General features: G+C 53.2%; 1 protein-coding gene and 1 long non-coding RNA gene across 17 annotated transcripts in view; one reads left to right on the top strand and one right to left on the bottom strand.

The window, feature by feature from the left end:
• MYO18A (myosin XVIIIA) overlaps positions 1-17551 on the top strand; it is a 106483-nt gene that overhangs the window by 31162 nt on the left and 57770 nt on the right. Inside the window, exons 1-4 of one of the 16 annotated variants that reach the window (XM_040455394.1) lie at positions 5347-5427; positions 11263-11410; positions 13595-13654; positions 16064-16732. The exons of 14 other annotated variants lie outside the window; for them this stretch is intronic. In XM_040455394.1, coding sequence (XP_040311328.1) covers positions 11372-11410; positions 13595-13654; positions 16064-16732 — 768 coding nt within the window. In that variant the 5' untranslated portion in view covers positions 5347-5427; positions 11263-11371. Of the gene's footprint in view, positions 1-5346; positions 5428-11262; positions 11411-13594; positions 13655-16063; positions 16733-17551 lie in introns of those variants that run through there. One more of the 16 variants, XM_040455396.1, reaches the window with a different exon arrangement.
• On the bottom strand, positions 94-5279 carry LOC121017243 (uncharacterized). The gene is made up of 2 exons (XR_005784686.1): positions 5226-5279; positions 94-731 (listed from the first exon to the last, which is right to left on the bottom strand). It is a non-coding gene; the product is annotated as an uncharacterized LOC121017243 (long non-coding RNA).

Genomic DNA, 17551 nt, shown 5'->3' with positions numbered 1-17551 from the left:
AGGGCTCGAACACGTCAACCATGAGATCATGACCTTAGCTGAGGTCAGACGCTTAACTGACTGAGCCACCTAGGTGCCCCTATTTTTTTTTTCTAATTCTCAAAGCAACCCCATAAGGGAGGTATATTCTAAGGCAAAAAAGTGGAAACTCTAAGAAGCTGAGTTTCACTTTCCCTTAGGTCAGACAGTGAGAAAGAGGCCGAGCTGGGATTCAGCACACCTAGGAGTGCCTGGCTGGAAGTGAGTGCTCTTTGCACAGTGTCACCATGCAGGCCTTGGGGTCTGGGGAGGGCTTTATGAAGGAGGTGAGACTCAAGATGGACCTTGACAGATGGGAGGGTTCGGCAAGGTAGAAAGGCATTTACAAGTAAATGCTCTGGTGGTGATGAAGGCAGGGGACCCTGGGAAGATCTGCCTAAGAGAGTGAGAGCAAGGAGTGCTGGGGAGAGGGAGAAAGGGGAAGGAGGCAGGCCAAGGGGTCTGGGGCCAGCTGGCTGGCTGTGGGAGTGACTGTGTGGCCCCCTGGAGTCATAGGGTAGGCTTATGCAGAGTGGGCCAGGCCGGGAGGCAGCACTGACCTTTGGGCATCAGAGAGACTGGTTGTGGCTGTGCGTGAAGCTGAATGGGTTGCCAGGGCCTCAGGTTTCCCTCTGAAGAGGTCTGCCCTTGTCCCTGCTCCGAGATGATCTCCATCAGTAACACGAGTCAGCTCACAGACAGAACTGAAGCATCTGGTCATCCGAGCAGAAAAGAGGAGTGATCAACACGTGGTTTCTAACAATTCAGAACAAGACTCTGAGGGTAAAGTGACACCTCAGTCTCCTGGAAGTCATCTTCCAGAGTGCTGCTGAATGGAAGGTGGGCCTAGAAGACCCTCTAGAATGCGTGGGAAAACTTCCCTCACAGGAGAGTGGTCTCTGCTATTCCGTTTGCTCTGCTCTGGGCTCTTTCGTATCAGGCATGGTTATCTAGTTTTCTAGTCTTTGGCAGAAACTGCTTGTTAGAAGGAAGTGAGACTGTTGGGGACAGGCATGCTGACAGGCAGAGTGACAGCTGATGGCCTGACAGGGTAAGGGACAAAAGAACTAAAAAGCAAGTATATGGACACAAAGCGCATCTGGCCTTCCTAACATGGGTGCGGAGCGAGGCCGCAGGCTGACTGCTGTACCCAGGACAGGGTTGGTGCCCTTTGAGAGTGGCCAGGGACATTGGTAGGACAGGAGCCCAGCCGGGAAGTCAAGAGTCATCACAGTGGGGATGATGTGCCCTTCCGTACAGGATGGAAACGGATTGGGTTCAAGAGAGGGAGCTCAGAGTTTGAGATGTTTGAGATGGGTTCAGAGTGTTACTCTTAAGAATCTATAAAATGTGTATTTGTATGATTACAGATAGCAGTAGAATTTAGGAAACTACTCAAAATAGAAAGCATTTTGTGCCTTAAAGGGAATAGTCATCAGTTACGTGGAAATTTTGCTTGGGATGCTTTTCTTTTCTCCCAGCTAGTGATCACAGATAGAGAACAATAGTTAAAACTATTGCAAACTTTTTTTTTTCAATAAGTTTATTTAAAACTTATGTGTTAGGGGCGCCTGGGTGGCGCAGTCGGTTAAGCGTCCGACTTCAGCCAGGTCAGATCTCGCGGTCCGTGGGTTCGAGCCCTGCGTCGGGCTCTGGGCTGATGGCTCAGAGCCTGGAGCCTGTTTCCGATTCTGTGTCTCCCTCTCTCTCTGCCCCTCCCCCGTTCATGCTCTGTCTCTCTCTGTCCCAAAAATAAATAAACGTTGAAAAAAAAATTAAAAAAAAAATTAAAAATTAAAAAAAAAACAACAAAAAAAAAAACTTATGTGTTAGACACTGTTCCTAGAGCTTTGCAAGCAGTAACTCACTTAATGCCTACAATAACCCTATGTGGTGGGTACAATTATTTTCCCTCCTTGTACAGGTGAAGAAATCAAAGCACAGGGTTAAATTGTATAGCTCACCAGATGGACCAGCCAAGATTGAACCAGGCAGGCTGGCTCTGGAAGTCTCACTATTGACCATGGTACACCATGAAGAATTCCTTTATTTTTATTATTATTATTTTACTTTATTTTATTTCATTTTTTATTTTAATTTTATTTTTTATTTTTGAAATTTATATCCAAATTAGTTAGCATATAGTGCAACAATGATTTCAGGAGTAGATTCCTTAATGCCTCTTACCCATTTAGCCCATCCCCCCTCCCACAACCCCTCCCGTAACCCTCAGTTTGTTCTCCATATCTATGAGTCTCTTCTGTTTTGTCCCCCTCCCTGTTTTTATATTATTTTTGTGTCCCTTCCCTTATGTTCATCTGCTTTGTCTCTTAAAGTCCTCGTATGAGTGAAGTCATGTGATTTTTGTCTTTCTCGACTGGCTGATTTCACTGAGCATAATACCCTCCAGTTCCATCCACGTAGTTGCAAATGGCAAGATTTCATTCTTCTTGATTGCCGAGTAATACTCCATTATATATGTATACCATGTCTTCTTCATCCATTCATCCATCGATGGACATTTGGGCTCTTTCCATACTTTGGCTATTGTTGATAGTGCTGCTATAAACATGGGGGTGCATGTGTCCCTTCGAAACAGCACACCTGTATCCTGTGGATAAACGCCTAGTAGTGCAATTGCTGGGTCGTAGGGTAGTTCTATTTTTAGTTTTTTGAGGCACCTCCATACTGTTTTCCAGAGTGGCTGCACCAGCTTGCATTCCCATATTATTATTTCTTTTAATGCTTATTTTTGAGAGAGACTGTGAGCAGGGGAGGGGCAGAGAAAGAGGGAGACACAGAATCCAAAGTAGGCTCCATGCTGTCAGCATAGAGCCCGACGCAGGGCTCAAACCCATGAACCGTGAGATCATGTCCTGAGCTGAAGTCGGACGCTTACCTGAGTGAGCCACCCAGGCGCCCCATGAATAATTCCTTTAAAACAGTGCTTCTCAGAATCACCTGGAGGGCTGGTTAAAACACAAGTGCTGGGCCACATATCCAGAGTTTTTGATTCAGTAGGTCTTGAGCGGGGCCCAAAAATTTACATATCTAACAAGTTCCTAGGTGATGCTGATGCCGCTGGTCTGGGGACCACACTTTGAGAAACAACCCCTTCTTTATTTTTATATTTTTATTTACTTTTGAGAGAAAGGGAGACAGAGTGTGAGCGGGGGAGGGGCAGAGAGAGAGGGGGAAACAGAATCCAAAGAAGGCTCCAGGCTCAGAGCCCGACACAGGGCTTGAACCCACGAACCATGAGATCATGACCTGAGCTAAATGAAGTCGGATGCTTAACCAACTGAGGCACCCTGAGAGACAAACCCTTTCATTCACTGAGACTTCCCCAGTCTCCAACTGACTATGCAAAAGAGTCACTGTGGGCAGAACCTTTGTTTTGCAGGTGAGGGCCTTGGAAGTCACTTGGCTGTGGTCACACAGCTAAGTTGTTCATTCATTCATCCATTTACGCCCTCGGTGATGTTTTTACATGTTTATTTTATTTTTGAGGGCAAGCACAAGCAGGGGAGGGGTGGAGAGAGAGGGGGACCGAGGATCTGAAGCGGGTTCTGTGCTGACAGCAGCAAGCCTGACGTGGGGCTCGAACTCACGAACTGAGAGATGGCCTGAGCTGCAGTTGGACCCTCAAGCCCCCGAGCCACCCAGCCACTCCCACGCACTCAGTGATTGAACGACAGGGAACCTCTGCATCAGGCCTTATGCTGCTTTCAGATTGAGCCGTTCTCAGCCTCAGCTGCATGTAAGAATCACTTGGGGGAACTTTTAAAAATCCTAGTGTCCAGGCCTCCCTCCCGGGCCGATTAAATCAGAAACTAGGAGGAAAGGGTGGGATTCAGGCATCGATATTCTCGGAGTCCCACAGGGGATTTCAGTCTGCAGCCCCAGTTGGCACCAATATGTCAAGAAAGCCTAGGGGATGTGAAGATCTCTAACACAGCACATGCCCCAATAGGGCCAGATGATCTCCCTGGGAAAACACAGCAAGCAGTCCCTAGAAAGCAGAGGCACCGGCCCCATGCCCTCATGGCCGTGGGTGACTCCGCTTGTACAGTGTGTGACAGGGAGGAGGCAGAGCAGGCTTTTGTCCTCCCGGGCGGTGCTCACCAACCTTTGCACAGAGAAAGCCATGCTGTTTACAGGACCCACTGGGCACACGAGACTGGCCGGGGTGGCAGGCCTGGGGTCTCCAGCCACTCTGGTTGGACACTGGTTAGGTGACGGCTCTGTTCCAGACCTTCCCAGCACCCCCCCCCCCCCCCCCCCCCTTTTTTTTTTTTTTTTTTTTTCCTGGAGACAAGCTTCCTTTTTCCTGCAGAGCTGATAGCTTCAAAAGGCCTGTCGTTGGCTCCTTCTGAACGGCCCCCAGCTCCCATTTCAGCCTCTTGGAAGTTCCCAGCCCTGGTCTGGGCATCCTGTGGCACTAACCAAAGAGCAGGGCCAGAGTCCCTCTTCACGAGGAGCCCTGGCTTTTCACTGGCAGCCCTTGCTCATTGGCCAGACACCCACGATTTCCTCTGCCTGCAGGGCTAAGGCCCACCCACCACACCCTCCTCCGTGCCTGCGCAGTCTCTGGCTGTGTGGGGTGAGGGATGTGCACACAGAGAGTGCAGTTGGTTCCTGCACTCAGTCCCCAGTGTATTTACAGCCAGGCAGCGACAGTGGGCCTCAGACTGATCGCGTGGGTCTCTACTCCTGCGGGACTTTACAGGATGGCTGCGTGGCTGCTGTTTGGGCACAGTGTGCAGCAGGCCCTGTGTGTTGGATTGGATATGACGTTAGTGGTTTTCTTGGCCTCCGCTGCAGTAATTAGATGGCTGGGGTGAGCCTATGATTTGTGTGTTCTCAAGAACACTGTGCTGTGATTGAGTGTTCATGCATGATGGTGAGTGAGTGAGTGTGTGTGAGTGTGTGTGTGTGTGTGTGTGTGTGTGTGGGTACGCAAATGTGCTTGTCTCATTCCTGGCCTGTGGGGCCGGGGGCTGCAGGTCTCAAATTCCTCTGCTATTTTTAGGGGCCATATCAGCTCAGCTGTCCGGGAGCCCGGGTGTGTGTCAGTAGGAAAGTCCCACCCTCCCTGTCCCTTGCCCCTAACCCTCCAACACTGCCTGCCCCCTACCTGTGCCCTCACTCTAATCGCCTCCTCTGCCCCTTCCCCACACTGTATCACCCTCTCCATCCCAGCATACCTGGTACCTGCAGTCCTGGTGGCCACTCAGTCCTTCCAACCGACGACAACCAGCCAGGGTTGGGCAGCTCCGGACGGGAGGGGCCTGGAGAGAGGGAGGGGAACAGGGGCGGGGCTGCAGCCAGTGCTATTTTGAGAAGCTAACGGAGCAGCATCAGAGAGGAGACTCCTAGCTCCGGGTTGCTCCAGGCCAGGCCATGCGGGTGAGTGTCCCTCTGACCCCCCACCCCGGAAACGTCCTAGGCTCCTCATGCCTGTTCCTCATTTATGAAAGGAGGAGCCTTTTTGTTATTTCCCCAGATGTGGCTGAAGGAGGTGGGGCGGGGGGGGTGCTGCCTTGGGGCTCCTCTCCCAGCTTCTTGGTGGGGAGGGAATTGATCTAGCCCAGGCAGCCTCACAACACCTCAGAGGCGAGGCCCTCCTGGGTCTGACTCATGACTTTGGGAGTTTTGGAGGGGGCACCATTTTCTAAACCTCAGTGTCCTGGGACTGCATCAGCTTGTCCACAGGCTGTGACACGCCTTCCCCACAAACCATTAGTGCTGGAGGCCTTCGTTCCTTGGAACGCTATTTCCTTCCGAGGTCTGGAACCCCACTACCTTCTAGACACTGGGAAGTCTTGTTCCCTGCTTTGTGTTGCCAGCTTAGCCTTCCACCCTTCTTCCTCCTGGTGGACAAGAGAAAGGCGCTGGAGAGGGGTGGTTCTTGGAGTTGTCCGGACGGCCACCAGTGGACTCAGCGTGGCCTTCTGCATTTCTGTGGATCGGACACTTGGAAGGGGCGCAGATGGCATCTCGGGGATGCCCTGACTGTCTGTAGGTCTCTTTCAAGCAGAGATTACTCCAGAAGAGTAAGTTCCTTAAAAAAGCCAGTGAGGCAGACATAGCTGCCTCCCAGTCGTTCCGTTCCCCCAGCGCCACCCCTCCCGGCCACCAAGGGTCAGGTTTTTAGTCGTGTCAGCAGTTGGCAGTGTGTGGGCTGGCCCAGTGCGGTGGTGTGCCCAGAGCCTGAGATGTGCCCATGGGCATTCGTATCTCCCTGTGCCCAAGGACTGCCTCGCCCCAGCCACACAACTGGTACCAGTGCTGAGGTGTGTGTGGGTAGCTGGGGTGGGGCCACAGCGACTCCTCACCCTGAGAGGTGGGTGCTTCCTGCCCTAGCTTCCTCCCCACACCACCCCAGCCTGGGTCCCCAGGCCACCAGCACCATGTTGAAGATTTGGGGCCATGTGTGACGATGGTGAGACAGACGGCAAAAGGCTCCGCAGAGGGGCAGCGAGTGTCCCCAGGGAAGGGAGGCCTCCAGCAGGTCCGGCCGTTGGAGGAGGAAACCCGGGCCCTTCTGCAACTGCAGTGGCAGCAGGAAGCCATTCCAGTGCACCTGCTTCCTCTGGGCTGGCCGGTAGTGACTGCAGGCGCTCGGCTGCTTTCTGTTCCGCCCTGGGGTGGGGGAGGGCTCTCGCTGGAGGCTGGACCAAAGGGGCCAGGGTGTCCCTGCCAAGCTCTTCTCCCCCTCCTCCTTTGGCTGGCAGCATGGCCTTCAGGCCACTCCCCAGAGGGGCCTCGCTCCTCTCAAGCAGCTCTGTGCAAAGCTTGTTTGGGTCATAGTGGAAGGGCAGGTCATCTCTGGAAGCCCCTGCTTTCTACCCCAGCTGTTATTCCAGCAGATGATGTCACGGAAGCTCAACGATGCAGGTGAATCAAGGGAGGCGGGGGCAGGGCTTGCTTCCATCCGTCAAAGTGAGCCTGGGAGGTTCTTGCTGGAGGACGGACCTGGCTGTGAGTTCTGATTTGCGACTCGCTGCCATGAGGCCTTGGCCGTGTCATTTCTGAGCTTCCTTTTGCTCATCTGTAAAGTAAGAATCATACTACTGTCTACTTCAGAGGAATACTGTAGGGGTCAAATGAGATAGTGCACGAAAAGGATTCAGCACGGTACCTGGCACTTAGTACATGCTCAGTAAAGGTTAACTGTTATTACTCTTACTACTGTTCTTTCTTCCCCATGCCCTCATCCTCCCTCTCGTTCTTAGGTAAGTAGGTGCTAGGGTGGGATTGGTAGCGAGAGCGTCTCCGGAGAGCTACTCTTTGCTCCTCAGAGTGGGAAAGGAGACAGAGGAGGATGCCATGCCTCTTTCTTCTCCAAATGTGCAAGTTCCCTGGGTCACAGACAGCGGGATCTCCTCTTTCTCTTCCCACTGCCCTTGGGGGCTCCCAGTGTGGGGATATCTGCATGGACACTTGGCCTCGATGTGTTTTCCCAGGCTGGGTATTACATGCCTGTGGGGAGCCTGGGCGGAGGTGGAAAGATTCTCCTGGGGGCATTTGTGCCCCCATTCCTCCCTGTGAGGGGCACAGAGGGTGGTAAGTTAAGGGCTGATGGCCTTCGCAGGTCCATGCAGAGGGTAAAATGCAGCCTGGTCCAGCCCCCTGAGTGTTGGAAGCCTTCCCAGGCTGAGCATAGATGGGTCCCTCAGCACATCTCTTGGATTTCTCCTCTTTGACAACAAATGCTTTCAGCTATTATCTCCTCTGCTTTTTCTTTTTTATTGACTATTTAGCCGTCTTTACAATAGAAATAAACAGTAAGTAACAAATACATAACAGAATAAATACCAAATGTCTCCATTGTGTCTAATTTGCAAGACTGTGATGATGACTGTTTGCATACTATTTAGGTTCTAGTTGCTTTGATTGATATTATTTTAGGTGGAGTTTTCCCTGTGGTCACATTGATCATGTATTTGTTAGTTTAAGTGGCAACATAATGGCGCATTGTACCTAAGTATCGTAGTTTAGCCAACCCTTCCCTAACTCTGGGCATTTGAGTTATTGCCAACTGGGGGCTGGTATACAGAGTGCTTCTTTAAAAGTCTCTGCATGGGTTTGTGGGTGTTTTTTCTTTCTCTTCCTTTCTTTAAATCGACTTATTGCTTATACCTTCCTTAGATGGGGTGGCTAGGGCCAGAGGATGATGCATTTTATGGCTGTTGTTGCTTGCCAAAGAGCTACTAAGCAATTTCAGAGTGCCCCTGCCCTCCCCTTCCACCCCACGGCATTGAGTGTATACGATCTATTAATTGTTGCTCAGTTTAGAGATTTTACCTCTCTTGTTTTGCCCTCGTCCCTGGGAATCAGGATTGGCAAGTGTTATTCTCCATAGTTTACAGTTGAGGGGAGAAACCAGATGGGAACAAGAAGTTGGCCAAAGATCCCCCGTTGCAGGACTGCCGTGCAGCCAACATTTATTTATTAAGCACCCACAGTATGATGGGTAGAATAGAGTTTGCATCCGCGAAGAAACCACAGTCCAGGGAACGTTGTAGGTGCACAACCTGCTTGTGAATCCCAGGGCCGCCACTTACTGACTTTGGGGTCCTCAGCCAGGTACTGACCCTCTCTATTTCCTTATCCAAAAAGTGGGCTGTTGAGAGGATTAAATAAGGAGACAGTATGAAGCAACTGCCACCGTGCCTGGCTCCTAGCAAGTATTCCGTGAGCATTGGTTTCTCTTCCCTTCCCTCAACGGAAGAAGCCAGAAGTGCCAGAGAGAGTAGTCGGGGAGGTGGTCAGAGCCTCAGAGGGGCAGGATCGTGGCTGGGGTCTCCCTTTGCAAGTCTAGAAACTCTGTTTGGGCACCTGGAACACTAGTGCCCTCCCTGTCCATCCATGCTTTAGCTTGATCCAGACCTCCTGAACACTGACACCGACACAGTACATACACCAGGATGACTCAGCCCCTCGGATCCTGCCTAAGCCAGGGCCAAAGGTGGGCCTCTCAGGGAGCAGCATGGGCCTTGCACTTGGAGCACCTTGGGTTCAAATCTCAGCTCCACCGCTGAATGGCTTTGTGACTTAATCTCATTCTGAGTCTTGTTCCTCATTAGTAAAATGAGACTGATGTCATGAGGCTGTTGTAAGACTTATATTTAAAAATACATTTGGGTTCCCGGGTGCCTCAGTCGGTTAAGTGTCTGACTCGGTTTCGGCTTGGGTCACGATCTCTTAAACACAAGGCATGTTTAAGCCTTGTATCGGGCTCTACAGTGACAGCGTGGGACCTGCTTGGTGTTCTCTCTCTTTCCCTCTTTCTCTGCTCTTCCCACGTGCTCTCTCCCTCTCTCTCTCTCTCTCTCAAAATAAAATAAATAAACCTTAAAATAAATAAGAGTAAAAATATGTGTTAAAGGGGCACCTGGGTGGCTCAGTCGGTTGAGCGTCCAACTTTTGGCTCAGGGCATGATCTCATGGTTTGTGGATTCAAGCCCAGTGTTGGCCTCTGCTGATAGGCAGAGCCTGCTTAGAATCCTGTGTCTTTCTTTCTCTGCCCCTCCCGCACTTGTGCTCTCTCTCAAAAATAAATAAACATTTTTTAAAAATGTGTTAAATACTTTTACAGGGCCTATCTCATTAGGGTAGGTGTTCCATATTCAGTAATTAATGATGTTGTCAGAAATGGCTGCAGTTTGGGGCACCTGGGTGTCTCCGTTGATTAAGCGTCTGACTTCGGCTCGAGTCATGATCTCCCGGTTTGTGAGTTCAAGCCCCGCGTCCAGCCCTGTGCTGACAGCTCAGACTCTGGAGCCTACTTTGGATTCTGTGTCTCCCTCTCTCCTGCCCCTCCCCTGCTTGCACTCTGTCTCTCTCTCAAAAGTAAACATTAAAAAAAAAAAATTAAAAAAATAAAAACAAAAGAAATGGCTGAAGTCCCACGAGGGAGCAGGTCAGGGTTTGTTCCCAGCTCCGGCAGTGACCGTCATGGAGACATTGCCTCCGTCTTTCTGAGTTCCTCATCTGTTACGCATTGGCTAAAGACAGGTTTTTTGGATTCTAAGCAAATCTTTAAAATCTTTAAAATCCAGTGATAAGGAAGGAAGGAGAAATATTCAGGCGGTTCCTTACAAAAGCCACAGAGAGAATTTCCTCTGCGGAGAACCCCATCTTTGTGCCTAGAGTGATATTTCTAAGGAAGAGCTGATACAGAGGAACAGGCCCGGGCGTGAATGGACTGGTGTCCTCACAGCCTGGGATCAGTGGACTTCCCCCTGCACACATAGAAAAACTTGAGCAGGAGAGCAAAGAACAAATGAATTAAATAATTAAACAAACTTCACAGCTAGCATATGAACTGGATGGTAAAAGAGACAAGTCGACAAAGCAAGTTAAAAATAATTGTGGGGCGCCTGGGTGGCTCAGTTGGCTGGGCATCCGACTCCTAATCTTGGCTCAGGTCATGATCTCACAGTTTCTGGGATTGAGCCTTGCTTCTGGCTCTGTGCTCACAGTGAGGAGTCTGCTTGGGATTCTCCCTCTCCCTCTCTCTCTCTGCCCCTCCCTGCTCACATTCTCCCTCTCCCTGTCTCTCTGTCTCTGTCTCTCTCGAAATACATAAACTTAAAATAAAAATAATAAAGAATATAAATAAAAATAATTAACTGAAAACAAAAAATTCTCCAATTTTTCACTGTTAATTCATGATGAGCAGTAATAAGAACAAACAAGTTCTTGAGCTCCACTGAACTGAACGGATTCTTTGAACGAAGCCCCTCTCTGGGCTGAGGCAGATTCTGCCTGTTGATTTTCAAGAGGACCAGTCCTAATTTCTCACCCATAGGTGAAGTGGCTTTGCAATTCTCCAGGTCCCCTTCCTCCAGGCTGGTGATGGCGTGTTGCAGGTAGAAAGCCAAAGTTGCTGCAGTCCTGGGGAAGCTTTGTTAATGCCCTCACAGGCCCGTAACTTCGGTTCACTGAGTTAAGGGCTTGAGTGCCTCTCTTTACCCAGACTCCTAGGGTGCAGACCTGGAGAGGACATCAGCCATTGTCTAGACTGGTCCATCCCCTAATTCTGTAGAGAAGCCCAGAGAGGTGAGGTGGCTTATTCAAGGACACACAGCTCCTGAGGGCAGGAAGTTCTAAGTTCTGTACCCCACCTTGCCAGCACTTTCCCCCAGTGCTTTATCCCTCACTCCTCCTCTGACCTTTTGAGCTCTGTAATCTTTCCCCTTTCGTTTCCTCCCCTCTGTCCCCTGTTGCCCACAGTGTTTGTCCTGGCAGGTGGTGGCCTTTAGGAAGACTCCGATTTCCTGAGAGACCCTGCCCACCCTGCCTGTGTCTTCTCTGACCCAGGGGGCAGGCTACCTTCAGCACCATGGCCTTTTCATCAAGGTTCGCCTTCTGGGAGCAAAAGGAAAGTTGGGTCTCAAAATCTTATGCTTTTCCTATGTGCTTGGCATGGTGTGTGCAGGCAGGAGTCTGGCTTGTGGGCAAGGGAGCTTGGGGAGCTAGAGACAGACTGGGGCATGAGCGTGTATTTGGGGATTGGGGAGAATCGCTCTGCTCTGGATGGGCTTCTGTGCTGAGTCATGCTCCTTCTCTGAGCTCCACCTCTGGTAAGCTGAGCTGCCTTTTGTCCCACTGGTGCCCCTCCAAGTTAACCACCCCACACCCTTCCCATCTGCCTCCCTCCCTCCCCCCCCCCCCCCCACGGGCTGCTCTGACTCACCGCTGGGAACGTGGGCCACTGTGGGGGGCCGCGAGGGATGGCGTTGGTTCTGAGGCTTCTGGAACTGGGTCCCCCCTGGTCTGGGGACTGTGGTGGGTAGAAGGAAAGGAGCCAAGGGTTGGGAGCCAGGCCAGTTGGCTGCCTGGGTTCCAGAGGGTGATTCAGGCTGCCGACCTGGGCGTGCCTTTGTGCTGTGCACAGTCCCCAGCTGGGCAATGACCTGTAACAGACAGAGCCCTTGGTTGGGGGGGCAGTGGGGGAGGCCGTGAGTCAGCCTCAGGCTAAATCCAGAGCTGAGCTCAGAGCTGGGCCTAGTGTCCCAGACCTTTCGGGGGGCGGCCAGTGTTTCCCCCAGTGCCTCACCACTTGGGCGGGACACTTGGGGTCCTAAGCTCGCATCACTGGAGGGAGGACAGAATTGGAGCCGGTGGAGGGCACGGAGTGGACTCGGAATCTGGGCCATCCCTGAGCCCAAGCTAATAGCACCGCGTGCAGTAATGAGCTTGTCTGTGTGGTTTGTGAACACTTGCTGCTCCTCTAACCTGTGTGCCCAGGAGCTAATGCATGGTGTGACCTTGGGGGTGTGGGGTGGTGTGAGGGATAGGCACCGGGGGTGGGGGCAGCAGGTGCAGACCCAGTCTCTCCCACTCCCCCTCATTCCCGCTCCACCAGCCCCTCCCTTCCCTTTAATCTGCTCCAGTCCCAATTTCTAAAGTAGTAGAGCACACTCTGATGAATAATTGCCATTTTCCCCCTGTCCGTAACAGTGTGAGCTAACTTTGAAGCTTCAGCCCATTGAAAATAGCTCGGTAGACAGGTCGCAGCTTTAAAACTTCAGCGGCCATCACGCGGGTCAGTGCCCCTAGGCACTGCTAATTGGAGCTCAAACGTAGCCAAAGACTCCCCCTCCCCCCAGGGGGACAATTAACACGATTCTGGAAACGTTTCTAAAGATCTTTTCCATCAGGAATTGAGGACTCCTTCCAATGCTTTTCCCCCACTGTGCCCGGAAGGAAAGGCATGTTGAAGACGGGTAGAGCTGCTCACAGACCTGCCTTTTTCCCATAGTCCTAAGTGACTGGGGAAAGAAGAGAAACGAAGTCCATGAGGCATTGTCTGAGCTTTTCCCAGCTCTGCTCCTGCCCTCTAGCTCCCCGGCTGAGCCCAACCTCCTGGCCAGAACAGCCAGAGCTCAGGCATCTCTCCTTCTAAATTCTGCCCCCAACCTTGGGGTTCCCTCCCTCAGCTGCACGGTTAGCAGTTTTGTGGGTCTGAGGTTGGCAAAATATCTGGCCTCCCTGCCTCTGCCCCGTTTCCTGTCCCCAGTCCAAGCTCAGCTGTGTGGCTGGGAAGGCATTCAGGCTCTGGGCCAGGGGCGATCACAGGGACCTGAAAGCAAGTTGGAGCCAGCCTGGTAAGGGCCACCCATTCTACCTCCGTTGGCTCAGTAGGGCTCCCACCCTGGGGTTGTTCCCTCCTTAGTCACTAGGTCAGGAGCCTCTTATTCAGACCACTTGTCGCCTGAGCTGGGAATGACTCTTGCAGTTGAGCATGGGTTGAGTTAGCTGGACCTTTCCGTCCACCCTGTAACCAAGGCCATGATGGCACTCTTCAGACCGCCCAAGTGGGCCACGTGACTGGTGGCCGACGGCAAGGGTACCTGATCCCGCTATTCATTCTTGAAGTTGTCACTGGACAGTTTTGACCGCAGCACAGGGTATCCGTTGCTCATGTCCCTCACCCCAGTACTCCCAAATGCGCAGGAACTCTGCCTGCTCGGGAGGGAGGGCCCCTCGGATGTTTTCCTCCGGTGCTTTTAATGCTCTTTCCCACCTGACCTGCCAGTGACTTCTTTGTCTGCTCCCTCAGGTTAAAGAGGAGGACAAAACTCTGCCGAAGCCTGGCCCCCCTGGCAAGGAGGAAGGGGCTGTAAGTGTTTCTCTGAGCCCCCCGTGCGTGTGCCCGGGTGGGTGTGCCTGCCCGCCTTCGCCTAGTCCGTGAGGCGGTTCCGCGGACCAGGCAGGCATGGCAGGTGCCCCTTCATCTCTGGGTGGCCAGAGGGAATGCCACTAAAGGGGCAGAAAGCACAGCATGTGTGACGCCAACCTCTGGGGTGCGCGAAGGAGATGGGAACACCGAGGCGCTTTGGACACCTCCCCCGGCCCCTCTCTTTAGTTCCTACCTTTAGCTCTGGTTTTCTGGACCCTCTGGGGCTGGAGAGTCCTAGGCGGGCAAACTCTTAGGCTGGGGAGCACCAGAGGAGAGCTCAGCTGTTGGGACTCTTCGTCCTGCTCTGGTGACACAAGACCGGCACAGGGAGGGATTTCACTGCAGCTGTTTTGTCTCTTCCCAAGACCCCGTCAGCTGCTTGGTGCGGGTGACCTGGAGGCAGGCTCTGGCTGCTTGGTGCCCCCAGCTTCTCCCCCAGGTCACTCTGCCTCGAGATAGAGACCCTGAATAAAGCTGGACTCTTTTCAGGCAAGAAAAGAGAGACAGTTCCAGAATAGCCAGGTCTAGAGACGTGTAGTTAGGAGAGGGCCGCTGTCGGCACAGGGGGCAGGAGTGCGGGGGGCCCTGGGGCAGAGCTGGGTCACAAAGCGATCCCGGCTTCATTACCCCAGATGGTGCCTGTCCCAGTTCCCCCACTTCCTCGGATGGAGGTTTGATTAGCCAGACTCTGTGGCTTCCACCTGATGTGGAATTAATCCTGCCAGGTTAGCCAGTGATTTCAAAGGGGTCTGTTTGAGATATGCTGGGGAGGGGCCCGGGAGTATCCAGATACTCCAGAAAATTACACGTGAAGTGCTTAGAAGACTTCCCGGCACATAATAAACACTGTGTGTTAGCATCATCATTGTCACCATCTTCAGTCAGGGGGATGGGAGGAGAGCCAGAAGAGGGAGGAGAAGGGAGCAGGAGCCGGCAGCCGGGGCTGCTAGCCAGCTCCGCAGTGCCCTGGCATGCCATGGAGCACTCTTGGTCCAAGAGGTTGAGGGAGAGGCACCTTCAAGCCCTCCTCTCCCCACCCCTTCCATCAGGGCCTCCCTGTAGCTGAGGCCCGGACTGAGGTTGCTTGGGTCAGCCCTGTTCAGGACGTTTCAGAGGTCTGCCCACTCTGAGTATCTTCCTGCATCCAAGCAGAGATGGCAGCCAGACTTGTAGAGCCCAGGGCCCAGGTGTACCCTGGAACCAAGGTCATTGTTTTTCAGAACAGGGACTCAAACATAGCCCATTAGTGGCAGGGCATTGCCGGATCAGCAAGGAGCCCCCAGGTTGACCTTGCTCCCCCAGGCAACGTGGCTGGCTTTGCAGGAAACTCTGCCCTACTATTAGCCAGCCTGGCTTTCCTAGTGGCTGTCCCTTGGGACCGCAGACAGTTCCCACCAGTGTTGGGGGAAGGGTAGGCGCATTAGGCAAAGTGTGCCAGCACGCTCCAGGCGGGTGCCAGAGGCTGGGAGGCTGGCTGAGCCAGGGCCCCAGCTCCAAGGCAGAGTGGATCTGTGGTCACTTGAGTGCTTTCCCCTTTGTGGGCCCCAGCTCTCTCCTCTTCATCCTATTACTCTGCGCACACATACCCTGGGAGCCAGGAGGCCTCCAGCCCTTGGGAAGGTGGCAGGAGGAAAGCTGTAGAGACTTGACAGAGCAGCCTGAGGTACAAGCTTCCCCTCGGCCCGCACTGGGTTTCTGCAGCCCTGAGAGTGGGGTGAGGGGTAGACAATGGCCACAAATCAGGGGAGCAGGAGGGAGGAAGCTTGGCATGTCCAGGGGCCAGGAGTTGCTCCCCAACCACTGTTTCTGCTGGGATTGGTAGGTTCTGGGTCTGACGGCCCAGAAAGCACAGTGATAGAAGGACCGGGGACCACAAAGGCAGAAAGCCCCAGAGGGAGGCCCAGGATTGATGGCAGGAATTGGTGGTTTGACCTCTCCATGCTCCATCTCTGCTGTTGTTTGGGCCGCGAGGGAGTGGGCTCACCTGGATTGGGGCTTGGTTGCTGCCCTGACATCGGCCAGTAACTCTGGGACACTTCATGGGCCTCCGGGCACTGTATGCTGGCATCTCACAGCTCTGTGCTAAGGCTACGGATAGACAGCAGGTGACTGCAGTACCTGCTTGTGCTTTGGGGGAGAGAGAAGCCAAACTTTGAGATGCAATTGTCCTATCTAGAAGATGCAATGAAGGCTTCCTGGTGTAGCCTCTTGGAGCTATGTGTTGTTTACATGGACGAATGGAAGGTCTGTTCCATCCAGGGCGAGGCGTGAGGTCTCACTTCCTCTGCATGGGGTGGGCAGGGACACAAGGGCCGATGCTAATGTCTACCTGTGTTTGTGTGACTGCAGCTAGAGGGCAGCTCAAAGGACAGCAGTGGTCCACCTAGGAGTCCTCAGCCTCCTACCAGCTCTGTACCGTCAGAGACTTCCCAGAGAGCCAAGAGCCCTGCACCCACACTCGCCATGAATGGCCTGGGGGCTGCCTCAGCAGAAGGCCCAAGTGAGGAGGCCCAGGGCCTGTCCCGGAAGAGAGTGGCAAATGCAGTTAGGAAGGTGGTGAGCAAGGTGCTGCCTGGTGAGGAGCCTGGGAGTGCCAAGGAGCCTTCAAGCAGAGGGGTCAGGTCCCCTGAGCACCCAGCTCGAGGCAAGAGGGGAGAAAAGGCCCCTGGTCCCAAGCCACCACCTCCTCCACCTCCCCCTCCTCCACCTAAGCCTGAAGCAAAGAAGGAGGCAGCCAAGGATGAGCTCTCTGTGGGTCTACGGAGCCTGATGTCTCGGGGCAGGGCCAAGGACCACAAGCCCCGTGGCAGGCAGTCTCCTGGGAAGGGGGAGAAGCCCTCCAGCCAGGAGCCAGGCTCCTCAGGGAAACCAGGCTCCCCGGCCAAGCCTGGAATCCCAGAGAAGCAGTGCTCCCCTGCCCCACCAGAAGAGCTGGCGGACCCGGGCTCCGCTGGCCCGAAGTGGAACCTGACTGGATTGCCGCAGTCCAAGTCACCAGCCCCTGACGTGCGGCAGGAGGTACCCGAGTGTATCACTAACCTCCCACGCCCTCACCACCCTTGTTGGAAGGCCAGGCACCCTCGCAGCCAGCTTCCCCGGGCCTCCTCAACCCGCCCGCATGACTGAGAAGCTGGGCCTGGCCTTGTGCCCGTGGTGGGGCTGCATGGCTTTTCCTTCACTGAACACCAGAGTCCGTGGCGGCCCCTGCTCTGGGATGGGCCCTGCTAACCAGCATGCTGCCGTTCCTTCACATTCCTGTGTGGGATTGGGGCCTGGTCCCAGGCTGCGTGGTGTTGACCGAAGGCTCCAGATTCCCAGGCAAGGGTCGGAGTCTTAGCAGATCAGTGCTAGGGGAGAAGGAGACTTTCTGAACTCAGGTGACCCGTGTTCACATCCCCGGCTACTCACCCTCTGTGGGATCTCAGCATGGTCCCATCGCTGACCCTTCTTCATCTGCCACGTGGGGATGGGACAGGTCCGATTCCCCCTCTGAAGCCCTTGGGGCCAGAAGTATTTTGCAAGTTCATAATTTCTGTATTTTAGAATGTCATACATAACGAGCAGTAACCTCTAACCAAAGGTAAATATTTTCATAGCAAAATCTATGTTCACACTGCAGGGGGACAGAATACAAAGAGTTTGGGCAATCAAAATAGTTAAGTAAAAAATCGTTTGGGGCAGAGGGGGTGGAGGGGGCTTTTGGATTTTGGAGTTGCAAACAAGGGATAATCCCAGTTTTGAAGGGTCCTGTGAAGATTAGGAATGGTACGGTACTCCCCCGAGCCTAGTCCCTGGCGTGGTGGGTGCCTCATAAATGGCAGCATGGATAGCGATGCT

This window comes from Herpailurus yagouaroundi, unplaced genomic scaffold (assembly GCF_014898765.1).
Source record: "Herpailurus yagouaroundi ecotype Mexico unplaced genomic scaffold, PumYag 215, whole genome shotgun sequence".
In the NCBI taxonomy this organism is placed as follows: Eukaryota; Metazoa; Chordata; class Mammalia; order Carnivora; family Felidae; genus Herpailurus; species Herpailurus yagouaroundi.
Note: the sequence above shows the minus strand (reverse complement) of the source record. Positions and strands in the feature narration are given on the sequence as shown.